This window comes from Thermobia domestica, chromosome 16 (assembly GCF_964235325.1).
Source record: "Thermobia domestica chromosome 16, izTheDome1.hap1.1, whole genome shotgun sequence".
Lineage (NCBI taxonomy): Eukaryota > Metazoa > Arthropoda > Insecta > Zygentoma > Lepismatidae > Thermobia > Thermobia domestica.
In genome coordinates this window covers 66,825,354-66,841,764 of record NC_137469.1, presented here as the reverse complement: position 1 = coordinate 66,841,764, position 16,411 = coordinate 66,825,354, and the positions used below count along the sequence as shown (strand labels likewise).

General features: G+C 33.7%; 1 protein-coding gene across 5 annotated transcripts in view; it reads right to left on the bottom strand.

Annotated features, from left to right (window-relative positions):
• Nucleotides 1–16,411, bottom strand: part of Dhc98D (Dynein heavy chain at 89D) — a 608,487-nt gene that overhangs the window by 155,313 nt on the left and 436,763 nt on the right. For all 5 annotated transcript variants that reach the window (XM_081742517.1, XM_081742516.1, XM_081742518.1 and 2 more), the window contains exon 67: nt 15,404–15,567. In XM_081742517.1, coding sequence (XP_081598643.1) covers nt 15,404–15,567 — 164 coding nt within the window. The remainder of the gene's footprint in view (nt 1–15,403; nt 15,568–16,411) is intronic.

The following is a 16,411-nucleotide window of genomic DNA, read 5'->3' as shown; positions in this document are numbered from 1 at the left end:
AATGTAAAGAGAGGGGAATCAGAAGATATTCCCGATTAAGAAAAGCAGAATTGATAGACCTTCTTAAACCACATGACGATGAACAAAGCAGGAGACAGATTAGAAATATATTCCCATTTAAACAAGAAGTAATTGAAGAACCGAAGCCAGCACGTATACCCATCAAAGTTGAATTAGAAGAAACAGCACTCAAGAAGCGTTTACAAACCATTAAAGTCGAAAACACAGGCGGATATAAAGACCCAATAAAATTTTTAGATACAAGTGGAAGAGTTGCTATTAACAAAATCAAAGAGGAATTAAAATTTCACCCTGTTAAAGTTAACCTTGTTTTCATTTGTGACTATATTAAAGATAAAGAAATACAAGAGCACAATTTCAAAACATCAAACGAGAGAATATTAGAATCAACTGACTTAAGTGAATATATACATCATGCAAAACAAAAACTTCGTAGAGAAATGGAAGAGTTTGAAGGTAGAGGATCAGGTTGGACATTACACCAAATTAAATACTTACAAATCAGATTAAACAAGTATGTGCCATTAAGAGCTTCTTCCTATATAGAACTTCCAAAGCAGATTAAAGATAAGAAAGCAGTAATAAATATTCAAAATAAAGATAATAAATGTTTCTTATATTCTATTGCAAGTTATTTAAAACCTATTGATAGAACCGTTTCAAAAAATCCTCAAAGATCCTCTCATTATAAACAACTTGTTAATGAACTACAAAAGAAATATTGTGATGGTATTGAGTTTCCTGTACAGTTAAAAGATATTCCAAAATTTGAAAGAAGAAGTAATATCTCCATCAATGTTTACGGCTATGACAAGAACTATAATGTATATCCACTTCAAATCGCAAAAAATAAGCAGGAAACTCATATCAATTTATTATATGTAAAAGATAAAAAGAACAGTCATTTTTGTTGGATAAAAGACTTATCACGATTAATAAGAAGTCAAGTGACAAAACATACTGAGAAGTTATACTTTTGTGATAGATGTTTAACAAGACACTTTCGAAATGAGAAGCAGTTGCAAAACCATGAGCTGTATTGTAAAGAGCATGAGGCTGTTAGAATAGAACTTCCAAAACCATACGACAATCAAATAAAGTTTCAAAACTATAATCGATCATTAAGAGTTCCATTTACGATAATTGCTGACTTTGAATGCATCTTATGTAAGTTAAAAATAGAGCATAATTGTAGTAAAACAGTAAAATATCAAAAGCATAAGCCAATGAGTTTTTGTTACTATGTCAAGTATTCAAATGGAGACTACAAAGCCCCTGTTAGTTATATAGGTCTAGATGCTGCGAAAGTATTTATTGAAATGTTACAAAAAGAAGCAATAGAAATTATGAAAATATATAACAGGGTAGTTGATATGATCCCGCTTAGTGAGGAGGAAATAAAAGCTTATAACAGTTCGGATACTTGTCATATATGTGAGCAAAACTTGAATGACTTACCACCAGCTGTTGAGAAAAAAATAAATATACTGAAGAAGAAAATACAGTTCTACAAGGATAAAGATGATATGAGTGAAAAAATAGAAGAATGGAAGCATGACTTAAAAAAATGTTTGTATAAGATAAATAAAAATAAAGCAAAGGTAAGAGTTCATGATCATTTAACTGGAAAGTTTAGTGGTGCAGCTCACAGTTATTGCAATTTAAACTATAAAAATCCTAACTTTGTTCCTGTATTTCTTCACAACTTAACTGGCTATGATACGCATTTGTTTATTAAGGAGTTAGCTTATGATACACAGAAAATTAAACTGATCGCCAATAATGAGGAAAGGTATCCTCGTCGCCAAAAGTGCCTTTACATCGCTGTGACGGGTATGTGATCGCGCAGTACTGCAAGGAAGGGATGGTTGCATAAGAAATTGTGATTAATTTTGAAGAGTTTTTATTTTGACTAGGGAATTAACATAGGTGAAGGGAGAAAAGACACAGATTTGAAGCATCAGTGCACTGTTATTGAAGCATCAGTGCACGAAAAGATTCGTATTCTCAGTTTTTCTATTTATTGTTTTATATGTTAAGTTAAACACCACAATATGTATCACTGATATCGCAGATCGTATTATTTTTAAAATCGTGTTTGTAACCTATTGTCAAAACATTCATCTCCAGACATGATGTAGAGAGAAGAGAAAGAGATACGACATCTGTAATATATGTATATGTGATTCACTAAGTAACTGTAGAAATTAGTTCAAGGACACATAAGAGAGCGAAAACCAGGTCTAGAAGTCTGAACTTTTTAAAAACGTCCTAGATAGGTGAAAATATAGTTAAAAATTGCGAAAGGTATCATGTAATTTACCTTTCTTTTCTAGTATAGTTTTTCTTTCACATCCAAACATCTCTATTCAGAATTACGAGATAAAGGTGAAGAGAGAAACATTCCCATTTCAAGAATTATATGAGGAAAAAAATCTTTTGACATAGACTAGTTTTGAACTCGCAACCCTTGAATCCATAGCTCAGCGCTATACCGATTGAGCTAACAACTTCTGCAGGAAAAGCCTGATTTCTACAACTACCGGTTGCTGAATGGTGTGTATTAACCAAGTTGGCCGAGATAATTGCTTCATATAGCTATTGCAATAATAATAATAATAATAATAATAATAATAATAATAATAATAATAATAATAATAATAATAATAATAATAATAATAATAATAATAATAGTAATAATAATAATAATAATAATAGTAATAATAATAATAATAATAATAATAATAATAATAATAATATAAAGCAGAAGAACAGAATTTAAAAAGTCGCATATGTTAAAAGTTTGACGTGCAGAGTAAGTCCTAATATGAGATTTTATTAATTATATATAATCAATGTAAGCGTGGTTTATTCGTGCATGCTACTCAAACTGCGCAACTCACTACCGTAGTCCCATAAGGGTTGTACGCGCATGGTACCGTAGCCTTGCGTCCTCCAACCGTGAAGAATGTTTCGGTTTGAACCTATGCGTGTCCTAAGAGGAAGGAGGAGATTCGAAGAAAGAAAAGTGGTTTAGAAATTATGCAAACGTAGAATATCTCACGAGGTGAGGTGATATAGAGTTCAGCGTGTCTTTCAGCTACTACTCTATACAAGACGTGCATCTACGACTTAAAGTGAAACCCGAACCACACGACTCCTGACGAGAATCGAAACCCGTATCACCTCTAATTCTATTATGGGAGACACAGGAACATGTAAAAATAATCGAAAATGAACTATATTAATGTTAAATCCATAGCTTTTGAGTACCAAATTTCTCAAAATTAAATCCCCACGTTAAGCGGATTTGCATATCCAGGCTCCTAACTATGAAAACATTTACGATCACTCTAACCCCAATCATTTCACAGATTCAACCTGTTGTATATAAGTTATTAGGACGTAAAATTGAACATAATTTATACGAAAAAGACTTTTATGCATTGCAAGACCTGTAACTGCCAAATATTCACCACAAACTTACAGTCGTATCGACATAAACAAAAAGAAGTGTGAAGCAGGAAACTACTTTACCCAAAAGTCAAAAGAGACACACTGAAGACATAGGAACGGGTCGAGCGGTTTGGGTCATTCTTCTTTCAATTACAAGTTTATGTGTTCAAACCGTGAAGTGTGTATTCGTTTTTTTTTTCTTTTTTTTAAAGTGTGTTCCTATTTTCATGAGAGAACTGAGAACATTTCTTTAAACAAATCTTTGGCAACTACTTTTCTCTCAAATTCCATTAGAAGGGAACATTATATGAATTGCAAATCTAAAATCCACAGCTGAGAACAAAATATTATGTTCAATATTTCATTATTATCCTTTGATTTGTAATGAAAACCTAACTATAAGTATTGACGATTTCAGAAGATTCTCCCCCGGTAATGGTCAATATATGAATGAGAGAAAACTGATAAAACATTATTAGTCCACTTTGAGCATGATCGAAGATAACTTATGGCCACGAAGGGGGAAATTTATGTCGACAGAGTCTCAAATTCTCCCACAGGTCATGCCCTGAAATCATCACTGTTTGAAAGGTTTCCTTAACAAATAGAATATTACATTTATTTCTCGTTCTACGTTTTGAAATGGAAAAAGGATAATTTTAAAGTGAATTATAATACGATAAACATAAAGATTTATAGAACTAATGAAGTACCGTAAATATTCTTGTGTAAGTTATCGATTTCTAATCAGATTAAAACTCGAATATTCGTTTGCATCGCACTTTAAAGTAAATCCTCTCTATATATAATTCTTACTGGAAAGTATGTTTAACTCCAATTACTTAATCAATATTTTTAATAATATATTTTTATTGTAATACTTTTACTATTCAATGTCGTATACACTACATTTCCCAAAGCAAAACCTCGCAAATGTATAGTGGACTAGTGAATATTATCAAATAAATTATCATTTTGTTTACGTAAATACTGCATCGCCTCATTTGCAACTTTGTACTTTAAATAATAATAATAATAATAATAAAATAATAATAATAATAATAATAATAATAAAATCATAACCATACCTTTATCAGAATTTCAGGCTTAGTCAATTAATGAATTCAACGTGGTCTCTATTCGAAGTTCTATTTAATCGAAACCGCTAGAAATACAGAGAGAAACTTCGAGAACAGATAAAAGAAAAATGTTACCTTGGTGGGACTGGAACTAACCTTTAAGAGTTCCTTTCAATTTACAGACAAATGCGTTAGGCACTTTGTTTCTTTTCTTTAAGTTAACTGATTCACCGAATGTATCTGAGTATCTTGTCTCGATTTTCTGGTCGGTTATATACGTTTTATAATCATTTCCGTTAATCTTGAACGACAGGAACACGAATACAAAAACATCTAAAAGAATTAAAATTCCAAACTCCCCCACCGGGTATCGAACCCGGGACCCCATATACCTTACGCACACGTGCTAGCCACTAGACCAGCGGGGAAAGCTAGTGAAATGCATTTTGTAGTATTTGAAGTTTACACCTATTTCATCCTGCTGTAATAATGTTTACCGTATTCGTTACTTTGAGGAATGATATATGTTATTCACATAGGTTCTCTTACGTATTCGTCCGTAAATATTATATAAATTATCAGAATTATTCATGTTCTTCCATGGAAATTCACTGGCGCATGCACAGTAGACAGGCAGTGTAATTGAAAGGTGAGTTCAACAGATATTATATATTTCGCCGAAATTATTTAATAGCTTTGTAGAAGAGATAGCAAAAAATGAGTTTTCATAATGAAGATGGAATTTCGGTAGGAGATAGAATGATGAGGTGTATACGGTTTGGGGTTGATATGATAGTTGTTGCAGAATCTACAAAGAAAATTAATAAGATGTAGAAAACTTGAGAAAGGCTTCTGAAGAATATGGAATGAAAATAAATGTTAGAAAGACAAAATCCATAGTGATAGAAACGAAGCGATCGGTGTCAAATATAGAAGTAGGAGCGGAAAAAAAACAGGTGACTAGTTTTTGATGTCTGAATAGTATTTTTAGTGATATGACATGCGAACGTGAAATAAAAGCAAAGATAGAAATGGTGAAAGAAGCCTTTAGGATGAAGAAAATACTATTTTGTGGGGCCTTAGAGTTGAAAAGAAAAGACTCATAAAATGCTTCGGGTACTGTATTTATAGGACAGAAACATTGACATTACGCAGAAATGATGAGAAACAATTGGAGGCTTTCGAAATATGTGCGTGGAGAAGAATGGAGAGAAATAGCTGGGTCGAGAGGCAAACGAATGAGATGGTTGGAAATGGAAGGAGAAAAATATTATTAAGAAGAGGAAGAGAAACTGGTTGGAATATTGGTTAGGAAGGAACTGTATCATGAGGGATGTGCTGGAGATGGAGGGGATGAATTAGACTATATAGAAACACAATTAGGCTATTGGCGATATCAAAACAGAAAAATCGTATGTGAAGATGGAGAGGTTAACAGAAGATTGTGGAGCATGGCAGCTTCTCAGCTACGGTAAATGACCGCTGGTAATGGCGGAATACTTCTGATATAATGATGCTGATTATGCACAGAAGAAACAGGAAGATCCACTTTACTGTCATTGCTAATACGAATCACAATGCAAATTTCTACAAGTTGTCAAAATGCCTAGCTCTAAAGGCTGTAGAGAACTATCTGTTAGTCTGCGAGGAGAAATTATAGTCGAGTAAAAGTGGAACAAACTCTCATTCAGATCGCTTGGGTTTTGGGCTGCGACGAGAAAGCAGTGAAGAAATTGATTTAGTGGTATGAATAATAATAATAATAATAATAATAATAATAATAATAATAATAATAATAATAATAATAATAATAATAATAATAATAATAATAATAATAATAATTTATTTCACAATTCATTTCTGCCAGTAGCTTTCGCCCCCTTACTCCCACTTCATGCTTACTCAGGAGGAAGCTGCGCGTCCCCAGGTTGGGAACCACTACTTTCCAATAAGGAATTCTGATAGCCTGTTAGAAATTTGCATTCTGACTAATATCAGTAAACTGCATTCTTCTTTTTCTACTGCGCATGCACCAGTGAATTTCCATGGAAGATCATGAATAATTCTGATAATTTATATAATATTTACAGACGAATACGTAAGAGAACCTACAGTAAACATTATTACAGCAGGATGAAATAGGTGTAAACTTCAGATACTACAAAATGCATTTCACTTGTTTTCCCCGCTGGTCTAGTGGCTAGCACGTGTGCCTTAGGTGTATGGGGTCCCGGGTTCGATTCCCGGTGGGGAGTTTGGAATTTTAATTCTCTTAGATGTTTTTATATTCGTGTTCCTGTCGTTCAAGATTAACGGAAATGATTGTAAAACATATATAACCGAGTAGAAAATAGAGACAAGTTACTCAGATACGTTCGGTGAATAAGTTAACTTAAAGAAAAGAAAAAACTGTCTAAGGCATTTGTTTGTAAATTGTAAAGAATTCCTACAGTCGGCGAGAACTATCTTGGCAGTGACGTCAACGCTCTCAGTTGCAAAGCTACCAACTTACGCTATTCACAAATAGTGCTTAGATGGTACGCTTCGCACGCCACGTCGTAACTACAGTTTAAAATAATGCTGGTAGCGAACTAGAGAGAATTTAGATAACAATGTATTTGAATAATGCTAGCATATATATGTGCATTGTTACGACAAAGAAAGAAAAAATAAGATTAGATCCTATATTTATGTCGTCAAACGACAATATCTTTCCTTTTAAAAAGCAGTTTTCTATTTCCAATAGATTTTTTTAAACCTAAATCCCAACATGCGCAGTATTTGTTGTAATGCCCACTCAAAACCTTTGAAGTCAATGCTTTTCTTAAGTTCGCACAATAATTTATTTAAGGTGGCGACAATGTCTTCACCATAGAGATTGTGAATTGTTCTACGAACTACTACTTCATCGAAAGAATCTAAATTTATTTGTCTTTTCTGTATATTTGGCCTTGCTTTACAGGGTGTTACGACGGGTTGTCCAGACTTTACTCCTTCTCTTTCACAGTTCGCCGCACGGATCTCTCACTGACACATGCTGCTCGAGAGGTTTCATGAACATTGTCAGATTTATTATTGTTTGCTGCAAGAAAAGTTGTAAACATTAAAAACAATGTCTCCTGCATCACAATGCAACGGCTTGCCTTTCTTTAAGGTACTATCACCCATTCTTATACACTAAATTTCGAGAACGAGAAAAAAACAAAGGATTGACAACTTTCACCAGTCAGCATAGACTGTACAGCCCTACACAAAGAAAACACGCGCTTTTCAGTTCATTTCATTTCGCTTTTGTTTTTTAATTTGTTTGTGTGTTTTTCCTGGAATACTGTTCTTATGTCCTATTGGTAAATGTTATACTTTTCGAAGCTACACTCACTAACCCCCACGCTCTGTTTCCGCGACCAGGAAACATATTCATATATCATCCTCTAACTCAAGAACCGTGATAGGTAAAGACATGGGAGTTTCTTTAAAATAAACTTTGGACTCCCCCTTCTCATCTCGTCCACAGCATGTTTGTGTCTATCTTCAATAGAATGAAAGTTTGTAGCATGTTGAAATCTGAGTATTATTAGAACAGAATAAACATAAATGGCTATCATTTAAAATTATTTTCTACATACTTATAATATAAAATTCAAATATAAAATAACCATGTTCTTCATGAAAATTATATAAATATAATAGCAAAAAATGTAGCATTTATGTCTCCTTGAACTCCAGTTATCGTTATACAAAGATGAGAAGTATATTTATCAAAAACGAATCTCCCATTTCGGTTCATTTCCTTTCGCTTTCCTGTTGTAGAGAACGGAGCGTGCTTTTAAGTTGGTATTTCTGTTCGCGCATTTTCTCTTTCCTGGGATTGGACGTTAAATTGAACGAAGCGTCTGCTTTAACCAGGGGATAGCATTTGAACAAGAGCGAAGTCTACGTCACTGCCAGGATAATTCTCGGGCACTGTAAAAGTTACTTCCAATCCCACCAAAGTAACATTATTTTTTTTACTTGTTCTCGAAGTTTCTCTCTGTATTCCTATCGGTTTCGATTAAATAGAACTTCGAATAGAGACCACGTTGAATTCACTTATTGACTAAGCCTGAAATTCTGATAAAGGTATGGCTATGATTTTATTATTATTATTATTATTATTATTATTATTATTATTATTATTATTATTATTATTATTATTATTATTATTATTTAAAGTACGAAATTTCAAAAGAGGCGATGCAGTATTTACGTAAACAAAATAATAATTTATTTGATAATATTCACTAGTCCACTATACATTTGCGAGGTTTTGCTTTGGGAAATGTAGTGTATACGACATTGAATAGTAAAAGTATTACAATAAAAATATATTATTAAAAATATTGATTAAGTAATTGGAGTTAAACATACTTTCCAGTAAGAATTATATATAGAGATAATTTACTTTAAAGTGCGATGCAAACGAATATTCGAGTTTTAATCTGATTAGAAATCGATAACTTACACAAGAATATTTACGGTACTTCATTAGTTCTATAAATCTTTATGTTTATCGTATTATAATTCACTTTAAAATTATCCTTTTTCCATTTCAAAACGTAGAACGAGAAATAAATGTAATATTCTATTTGTTAAGGAAACCTTTCAAACAGTGATGATTTCAGGGCATGACCTGTGGGAGAATTTGAGACTCTGTCGACATAAATTTCCCCCTTCGTGGCCATAAGTTATCTTCGATCATGCTCAAAGTGGACTAATAATGTTTTATCAGTTTTCTCTCATTCATATATTGACCATTACCGGGGGAGAATCTTCTGAAATCGTCAATGCTTATAGTTAGTTTTTCATTACAAATCAAAGGATAATAATGAAATATTGAACATAATATTTTGTTCTCAGCTGTGGATTTTAGATTTGCAATTCATATAATGTTCCCTTCTAATGGAATTTGAGAGAAAAGTAGTTGCCAAAGATTTGTTTAAAGAAATGTTCTCAGTTCTCTCATGAAAATAGGAACACACTTTAAAAAAAAAAAGAAAAAAAAAACGAATACACACTTCACGGTTTGAACACATAAACTTGTAATTGAAAGAAGAATGACCCAAACCGCTCGACCCGTTCCTATGTCTTCAGTGCGTCTCTTTTGACTTTTGGGTAAAGTAGTTTCCTGCTTCACACTTCTTTTTGTTTATGTCGATACGACTGTAAGTTTGTGGTGAATATTTGGCAGTTACAGGTCTTGCAATGCATAAAAGTCTTTTTCGTATAAATTATGTTCAATTTTACGTCCTAATAACTTATATACAACAGGTTGAATCTGTGAAATGATTGGGGTTAGAGTGATCGTAAATGTTTTCATAGTTAGGAGCCTGGATATGCAAATCCGCTTAACGTGGGGATTTAATTTTGAGAAATTTGGTACTCAAAAGCTATGGATTTAACATTAATATAGTTCATTTTCGATTATTTTTACATGTTCCTGTGTCTCCCATAATAGAATTAGAGGTGATACGGGTTTCGATTCTCGTCAGGAGTCGTGTGGTTCGGGTTTCACTTTAAGTCGTAGATGCACGTCTTGTATAGAGTAGTAGCTGAAAGACACGCTGAACTCTATATCACCTCACCTCGTGAGATATTCTACGTTTGCATAATTTCTAAACCACTTTTCTTTCTTCGAATCTCCTCCTTCCTCTTAGGACACGCATAGGTTCAAACCGAAACATTCTTCACGGTTGGAGGACGCAAGGCTACAGTACCATGCGCGTACAACCCTTATGGGACTACGGTAGTGAGTTGCGCAGTTTAAGTACCATGCACGAATAAACCACGCTTACATTGATTATATATAATTAATAAAATCTCATATTAGGACTTACTCTGCACGTCAAACTTTTAACATATGCGACTTTTTAAATTCTGTCCTTCTGCTTTATATTATTATTATTATTATTATTATTATTATTATTATTATTATTATTATTGCAATAGCTATATGAAGCAATTATCTCGGCCAACTTGGTTAATACACACCATTCAGCAACCGGTAGTTGTAGAAATCAGGCTTTTCCTGCAGAAGTTGTTAGCTCAGTCGGTATAGCGCTGAGCTATGGATTCAAGAGTTGCGAGTTCGAAACTAGTCTAAGTCAAAAGATTTTTTTCCTCATATAATTCTTGAAATGGGAATGTTTCTCTCCTCACCTTTATCTTGTAATTCTGAATAGAGATGTTTGGATGTGAAAGAAAAAGTATACTAGAAAAGAAAGGTAAATTACATGATACCTTTCGCAATTTTTAACTATATTTTCACCTATCTAGGACGTTTTTAAAAAGTTCAGACTTCTAGACCTGGTTTTCGCTCTCTTATGTGTCCTTGAACTAATTTCTACAGTTACTTAGTGAATCACATATACATATATTACAGATGTCGTATCTCTTTCTCTTCTCTCTACATCATGTCTGGAGATGAATGTTTTGACAATAGGTTACAAACACGATTTTAAAAATAATACGATCTGCGATATCAGTGATACATATTGTGGTGTTTAACTTAACATATAAAACAATAAATAGAAAAACTGAGAATACGAATCTTTTCGTGCACTGATGCTTCAATAACAGTGCACTGATGCTTCAAATCTGTGTCTTTTCTCCCTTCACCTATGTTAATTCCCTAGTCAAAATAAAAACTCTTCAAAATTAATCACAATTTCTTATGCAACCATCCCTTCCTTGCAGTACTGCGCGATCACATACCCGTCACAGCGATGTAAAGGCACTTTTGGCGACGAGGATACATAACATATGAAAAATATGTAAAAGCAGGATCAGAAAAAGATGGAATAAACTTAAGATTTGTTGATTCATTTAGATTTATGTCAAAGAGTTTAGCAGAGCTAACAAAGAATTTAAAGCCAGAACAATTTCGAGAAACATTAAAGTTTTTCCCGATTGATAAACTTGATCTAGTTAATACTAAAGGTGATTATCCATATGATTATGTTGATTCATTTGAAAAATTGAAAGAACCTGTTCCATTATCTCCAGACAAATTTACAAACAGATTAACAGGAGAAAAAATGAGTCCTGAACGTCATAAGCTTCATGTACGAGTTTGTAAAGAATTCAATCTAGAGTTATTGGAAGACTTAACTGAACATTATAACAAAACAGACGTCCTTCAATTAACAGATATATTTGAAAACTTTAGAGATGTGTGTTTAAAGGCATATGGATTAGATCCTGCTTGGTATTATACAGCACCAGGTCTATCGTGGGATGCAATGTTAAAGATGACTAAAATTAACTTAGAAATGTTGACTGATTATGATAAAATACTAATGCTAGAAAAGGGCATACGAGGAGGAATCTCACAGTGTAGTAAAAGATATGTAAAAGCTAACAACAAATATATGCAAGATTATAATAAGGATGAGTGTTCAACATACCTAGCATATCTAGACGCAAACAACTTATATGGATGGGCTATGAGTCAATACATGCCTTATAAAGACTTTAAGTGGGTTAAACCTTACATAGATATAAAGAACATTCCAGATGACTCAGAAACTGGCTATATATTAGAAGTAGATTTAGAATATCCAAAGCATTTACATAACAAGCATTCTGATTTACCATTAGCTCCAGAGAACATGTGTCCGCCCGGTTCAAAACAATCGAAATTATTAACAACGCTTTACAATAAGGAAAGATATGTAATTCACTATAGAAACTTAAAACTTTATATGTCACTTGGAATGAGATTGAAGAAAGTGCATAGGGTATTAGAGTTTAAACAATCAAACTGGCTAAAGAAATACATTGATTTAAATACAGAGATGAGAACACAAGCTAAAAATGAGTTCGAAAAAGATTTTTATAAGCTCATGAATAACTCAGTATTCGGGAAAACAATGGAAAATATTCGAAAAAGACAGCCCATACAATTAGAATGTGATCCTAAGAGGGTAGAAGCATTAATTGCTAAACCTAACTTTGATTACAGAACAATATTTAGTGAGAACTTGTGTGCTATACATATGAAAAAAGAGCGATTAACATTTAATAAGCCAATATATGTTGGTATGAGTGTATTAGAACTATCAAAACTGTTAATGTATGATTTTCATTATAACACGATGAAGCCGAAATATGGAAACAATATAGATTTATGTTATATGGACACCGATAGCTTTATATATGAGATTGAGACTGAAGACTTTTACAAAGATATAGCAGAAATAATTGACCAGTTTGATACGAGTGAATACAAGGAAAATAACATATATGGACTACCACTAATAAACAAAAAAGTAATAGGTAAGATGAAAGATGAGAATAAAGGTAAGATAATGACAGAGTTTATTGGATTGAGATCAAAGATGTATGCTTATAGAGTAGAAAATAAAGAAAAGAAAAAAGCTAAAGGAGTAACTAAATGCGTTGCCAATGAGTTGCAGTTTGATGATTATAAAGAAAGCTTATTTAAAAATGTTAAAACGTATAAGGATATAAACCTCATTAGAAGTTATAAGCACGATATATATAGCATAACCGTTCATAAGCTGGCACTAGATTCCTCGGACGATAAAAGATATATAGCGCGAGATGGTGTAAATACGTTAGCTTGGGGGCATTATAAGATACAAGAGGAGTAGATATAATTATATGTAGTGTAGTTTTAGTTATAAGTTTTAGATGTAAGTTTTTATGATTTTAAATGTCATAAAAGCATATTCAATCTCACTTTGGGGTATCCTTCTGTGTTAAAGTACAATGGTCAATGGTGACTTCATAAATTTTTGGGGCAGTTAGGGGGTGGAGGGGGAAAGTGGGGCAAAACATACATCTCTCCCCTACTAATTACGTCAGATTATTACACATTTCAAACCTACATTTCAAAACGAAACCTTAGAACAGCACACTTGCTATGCACTGTTTTAAACTAAGAACGTCACAGTATTACAAAATCGAAAAATAACCAATTTTGGAGGGTTCTAAAACAGTAATCACACAAGTGAGATGGATTAAGTAATGCATATCCAAAGTACTTTAGCGTCGAATAAAACAGTCATCTTATGACATATCAGACACGTAGACACAAAGGTACAAGTAATTGAAAATTTGATTTTTTTTCAAAGGATTTTGTTTCGAAATAGTGTTTAAATCAGTATCACATCCAATTACGTAGATGGTTTTCAATAGACATAAGGATCACAATGCCGTTTACAGTAATTTGATATCTAAAACCACTCCGGACATATGAAAAAATAATATATATATATATTGCTTAAAATAGCGTATTTGTGGGAAATTTAAGAACAAATTTTGACTTAATTTGCTTCTACCAAGATTATAACAATACTTTTAGGTAGATGTAACTACAAGTTCTCGCAATTACATAATTTTGGGGGCGCAGTGGCTCAGTGGTAGAGCGTTGACTCCGGTGCTTGGGCTCCCTTGTTCGATCCCAGCTCGCGCCTTGTGGACTTTGTGGTGGACAAACACCGTGCTCGTGTTTTTTGGGGGGTTCTCCCGTTTCCTCCCACTTTCTTCATTCCACCCTTTCATTTATTTCTCATCATCACAGTCTCCTTTAACCTAACCGGCATAACTATGGGACGTAAAACTAAAAGATTCCATTACATAATTTCAAACGATGTTGCAAACTCATGAATTTTTACTATATATTCAGAATGGTTTGAGATATCAACATAGGTATAAACGGCACATGATCTTCACATCTATTTATTGAGAACCATTTATATAACTGGATGAGGCGCTTCTCTAAGAAGTTTTTTGTTCGAAATAAAGGTTTTAGAAGAAAAATTAATTTTCAGTCTATTGTAACTTTATTCTTATTCATTCGAAATCCATCATATCATGACCACAATATTACACGCTAAAGTACTTAGGATTGACAATGCCCCGTTTCTCTCACTTGCATTATTACTGCTGTAAAGGTCACGAGATTTTGAACATTAGTGCTACTACAGCGTCCTTAGTTTGCAACACTGAATAACAAGTGTAATACTGTAAGATTTTTGTTTAACGTGTAGATTTGAAATGTGCAATAATCTGACGTATTGTTATTTGAAAAGATATAACTTAATATTGGGTTGGCAACACTGTTAACCTGGTGGTATTACAGAGTATGCCAAACAATGTCCTCCTGCCGATATTTGCATGATACAAAATTTCAGCGTTATTTGTTCATTGTTTAGAAGTTACAAGGGGGTATTAATATAAATGCTCCACCCTGTATATTCTTTACGATACTATGTCAGTTGTGGTTCTTCAATACCAGCTATCTCCTAGAGTGCACCTTCCGTGTTGATTACTATATCGGAGGAAGCATAATTTACTTATATGCATCAACTATCATTATTACCCTGGCGATAGCCGCATTTGTTTACGACTGAACACACATACCATCAAAATCTAACTTTTGATTGAACTTCTTGCGTTTGTATTTTCAATATTCTCCATTTAAATATCCATTCTTTTCTCAGAAATACATAAAAACCAAATTATATGTTTTGTCTGTCAATCGTCAACCTGGTCTACTAGATACTTCACTGCTTCTTTACTGCCCACTTTCAGATACATACCTTTTTGTTGTATCTTTCCACTTCCACATTCATAATTACTGTACATTGCAACGTTATGGGTTCTTACTAAGAGTCAGTAGAATGGTTGTGGGAACGGTACTTATTTCTGTCTGTCAAGAAGGAATTTGGTTTACAAATTTAAAGAACTACTGACTTTAAAATTATGCGGGCACGAAGAATCAAATTAATTAACAACTAATTGACTATTATCAAAATTATAAGCTACAATCGGCTTATACTAACCTGTGTTGATAACCAAGGCGCAGGATTTTCTCGAGCAGCTTTCTCAAGTGAAACATTGCCTTTGAGGAAGAAATCTAACTCTGCTTGACTAACAAAACCTTCACTTTGTTCTAGTTTGACTGTTATTTGGAAGGAAAACAACAACTTGTGCTTTTCGAAGAATCCTAGAAACCAATAATTAAAAATGTAACAATATATTACTTTCAGTAATATTTTTATAACTGGTATAATGAAAATTTATAACAATAGTAGGAGAAAACTATAAAGGTAACCAAGAAAGTTCTGTCGCTTTTTGCGGAGGCTTGTGTTTAATTGGCCCTCACATCGTGAGTTGGATGCGAATGGAGATAAGGCGAAGGCCAGTTGTTGGTGTGGGTATATCCAACATACTACCTGGTTGTGGCAGTTCAGTTACACCGTGAACTTGCGTAAGAACAAAGTCAACATTAGACCTCCACAGAGCATCATAAGGACGTGTATGCTGTACGAGTTCAAACTGGGGTCAAATGCCGCTGCAGCGGAGCGGAAGATATGCCAGGCCTTTGGTGAGGGTGTCGTGACTACGCGGACAGTGAAATTTAAGGACGGTGACGAAACATTCGAAAACGCATCACGTGCCGGAAGACCAACACATGTACAAAATAAAGATCTTCAGGCAGCAATTGAGGCAAACAGTGGCCAGACATGTGAGGAACTGGGACTACAATTCACAGTAAATGGAGAAACCATTAGGCAACATCTCGTCAACTTGGGAATAACTACAAGTTGGACGATAGGTCCCACATGATTTGACTCCGGGCCAGAAGGCAACGCGAGCAGACAGCTGTGTTTCTTTGCTGTCTCATCTGAGAATGGAGCCATTTCTGGACAAGGTGTTGTCATGTGATGAGAACTGGGTCCTGTACGAAGCTCCACGGCGCCATCATTGGCTAGCATTCCATAAACCGGTTCCAAAACAGCCGAAACCAACAGTAAAGGTCCTCCTGTGTGTTTGGTGGACTGCTCGCG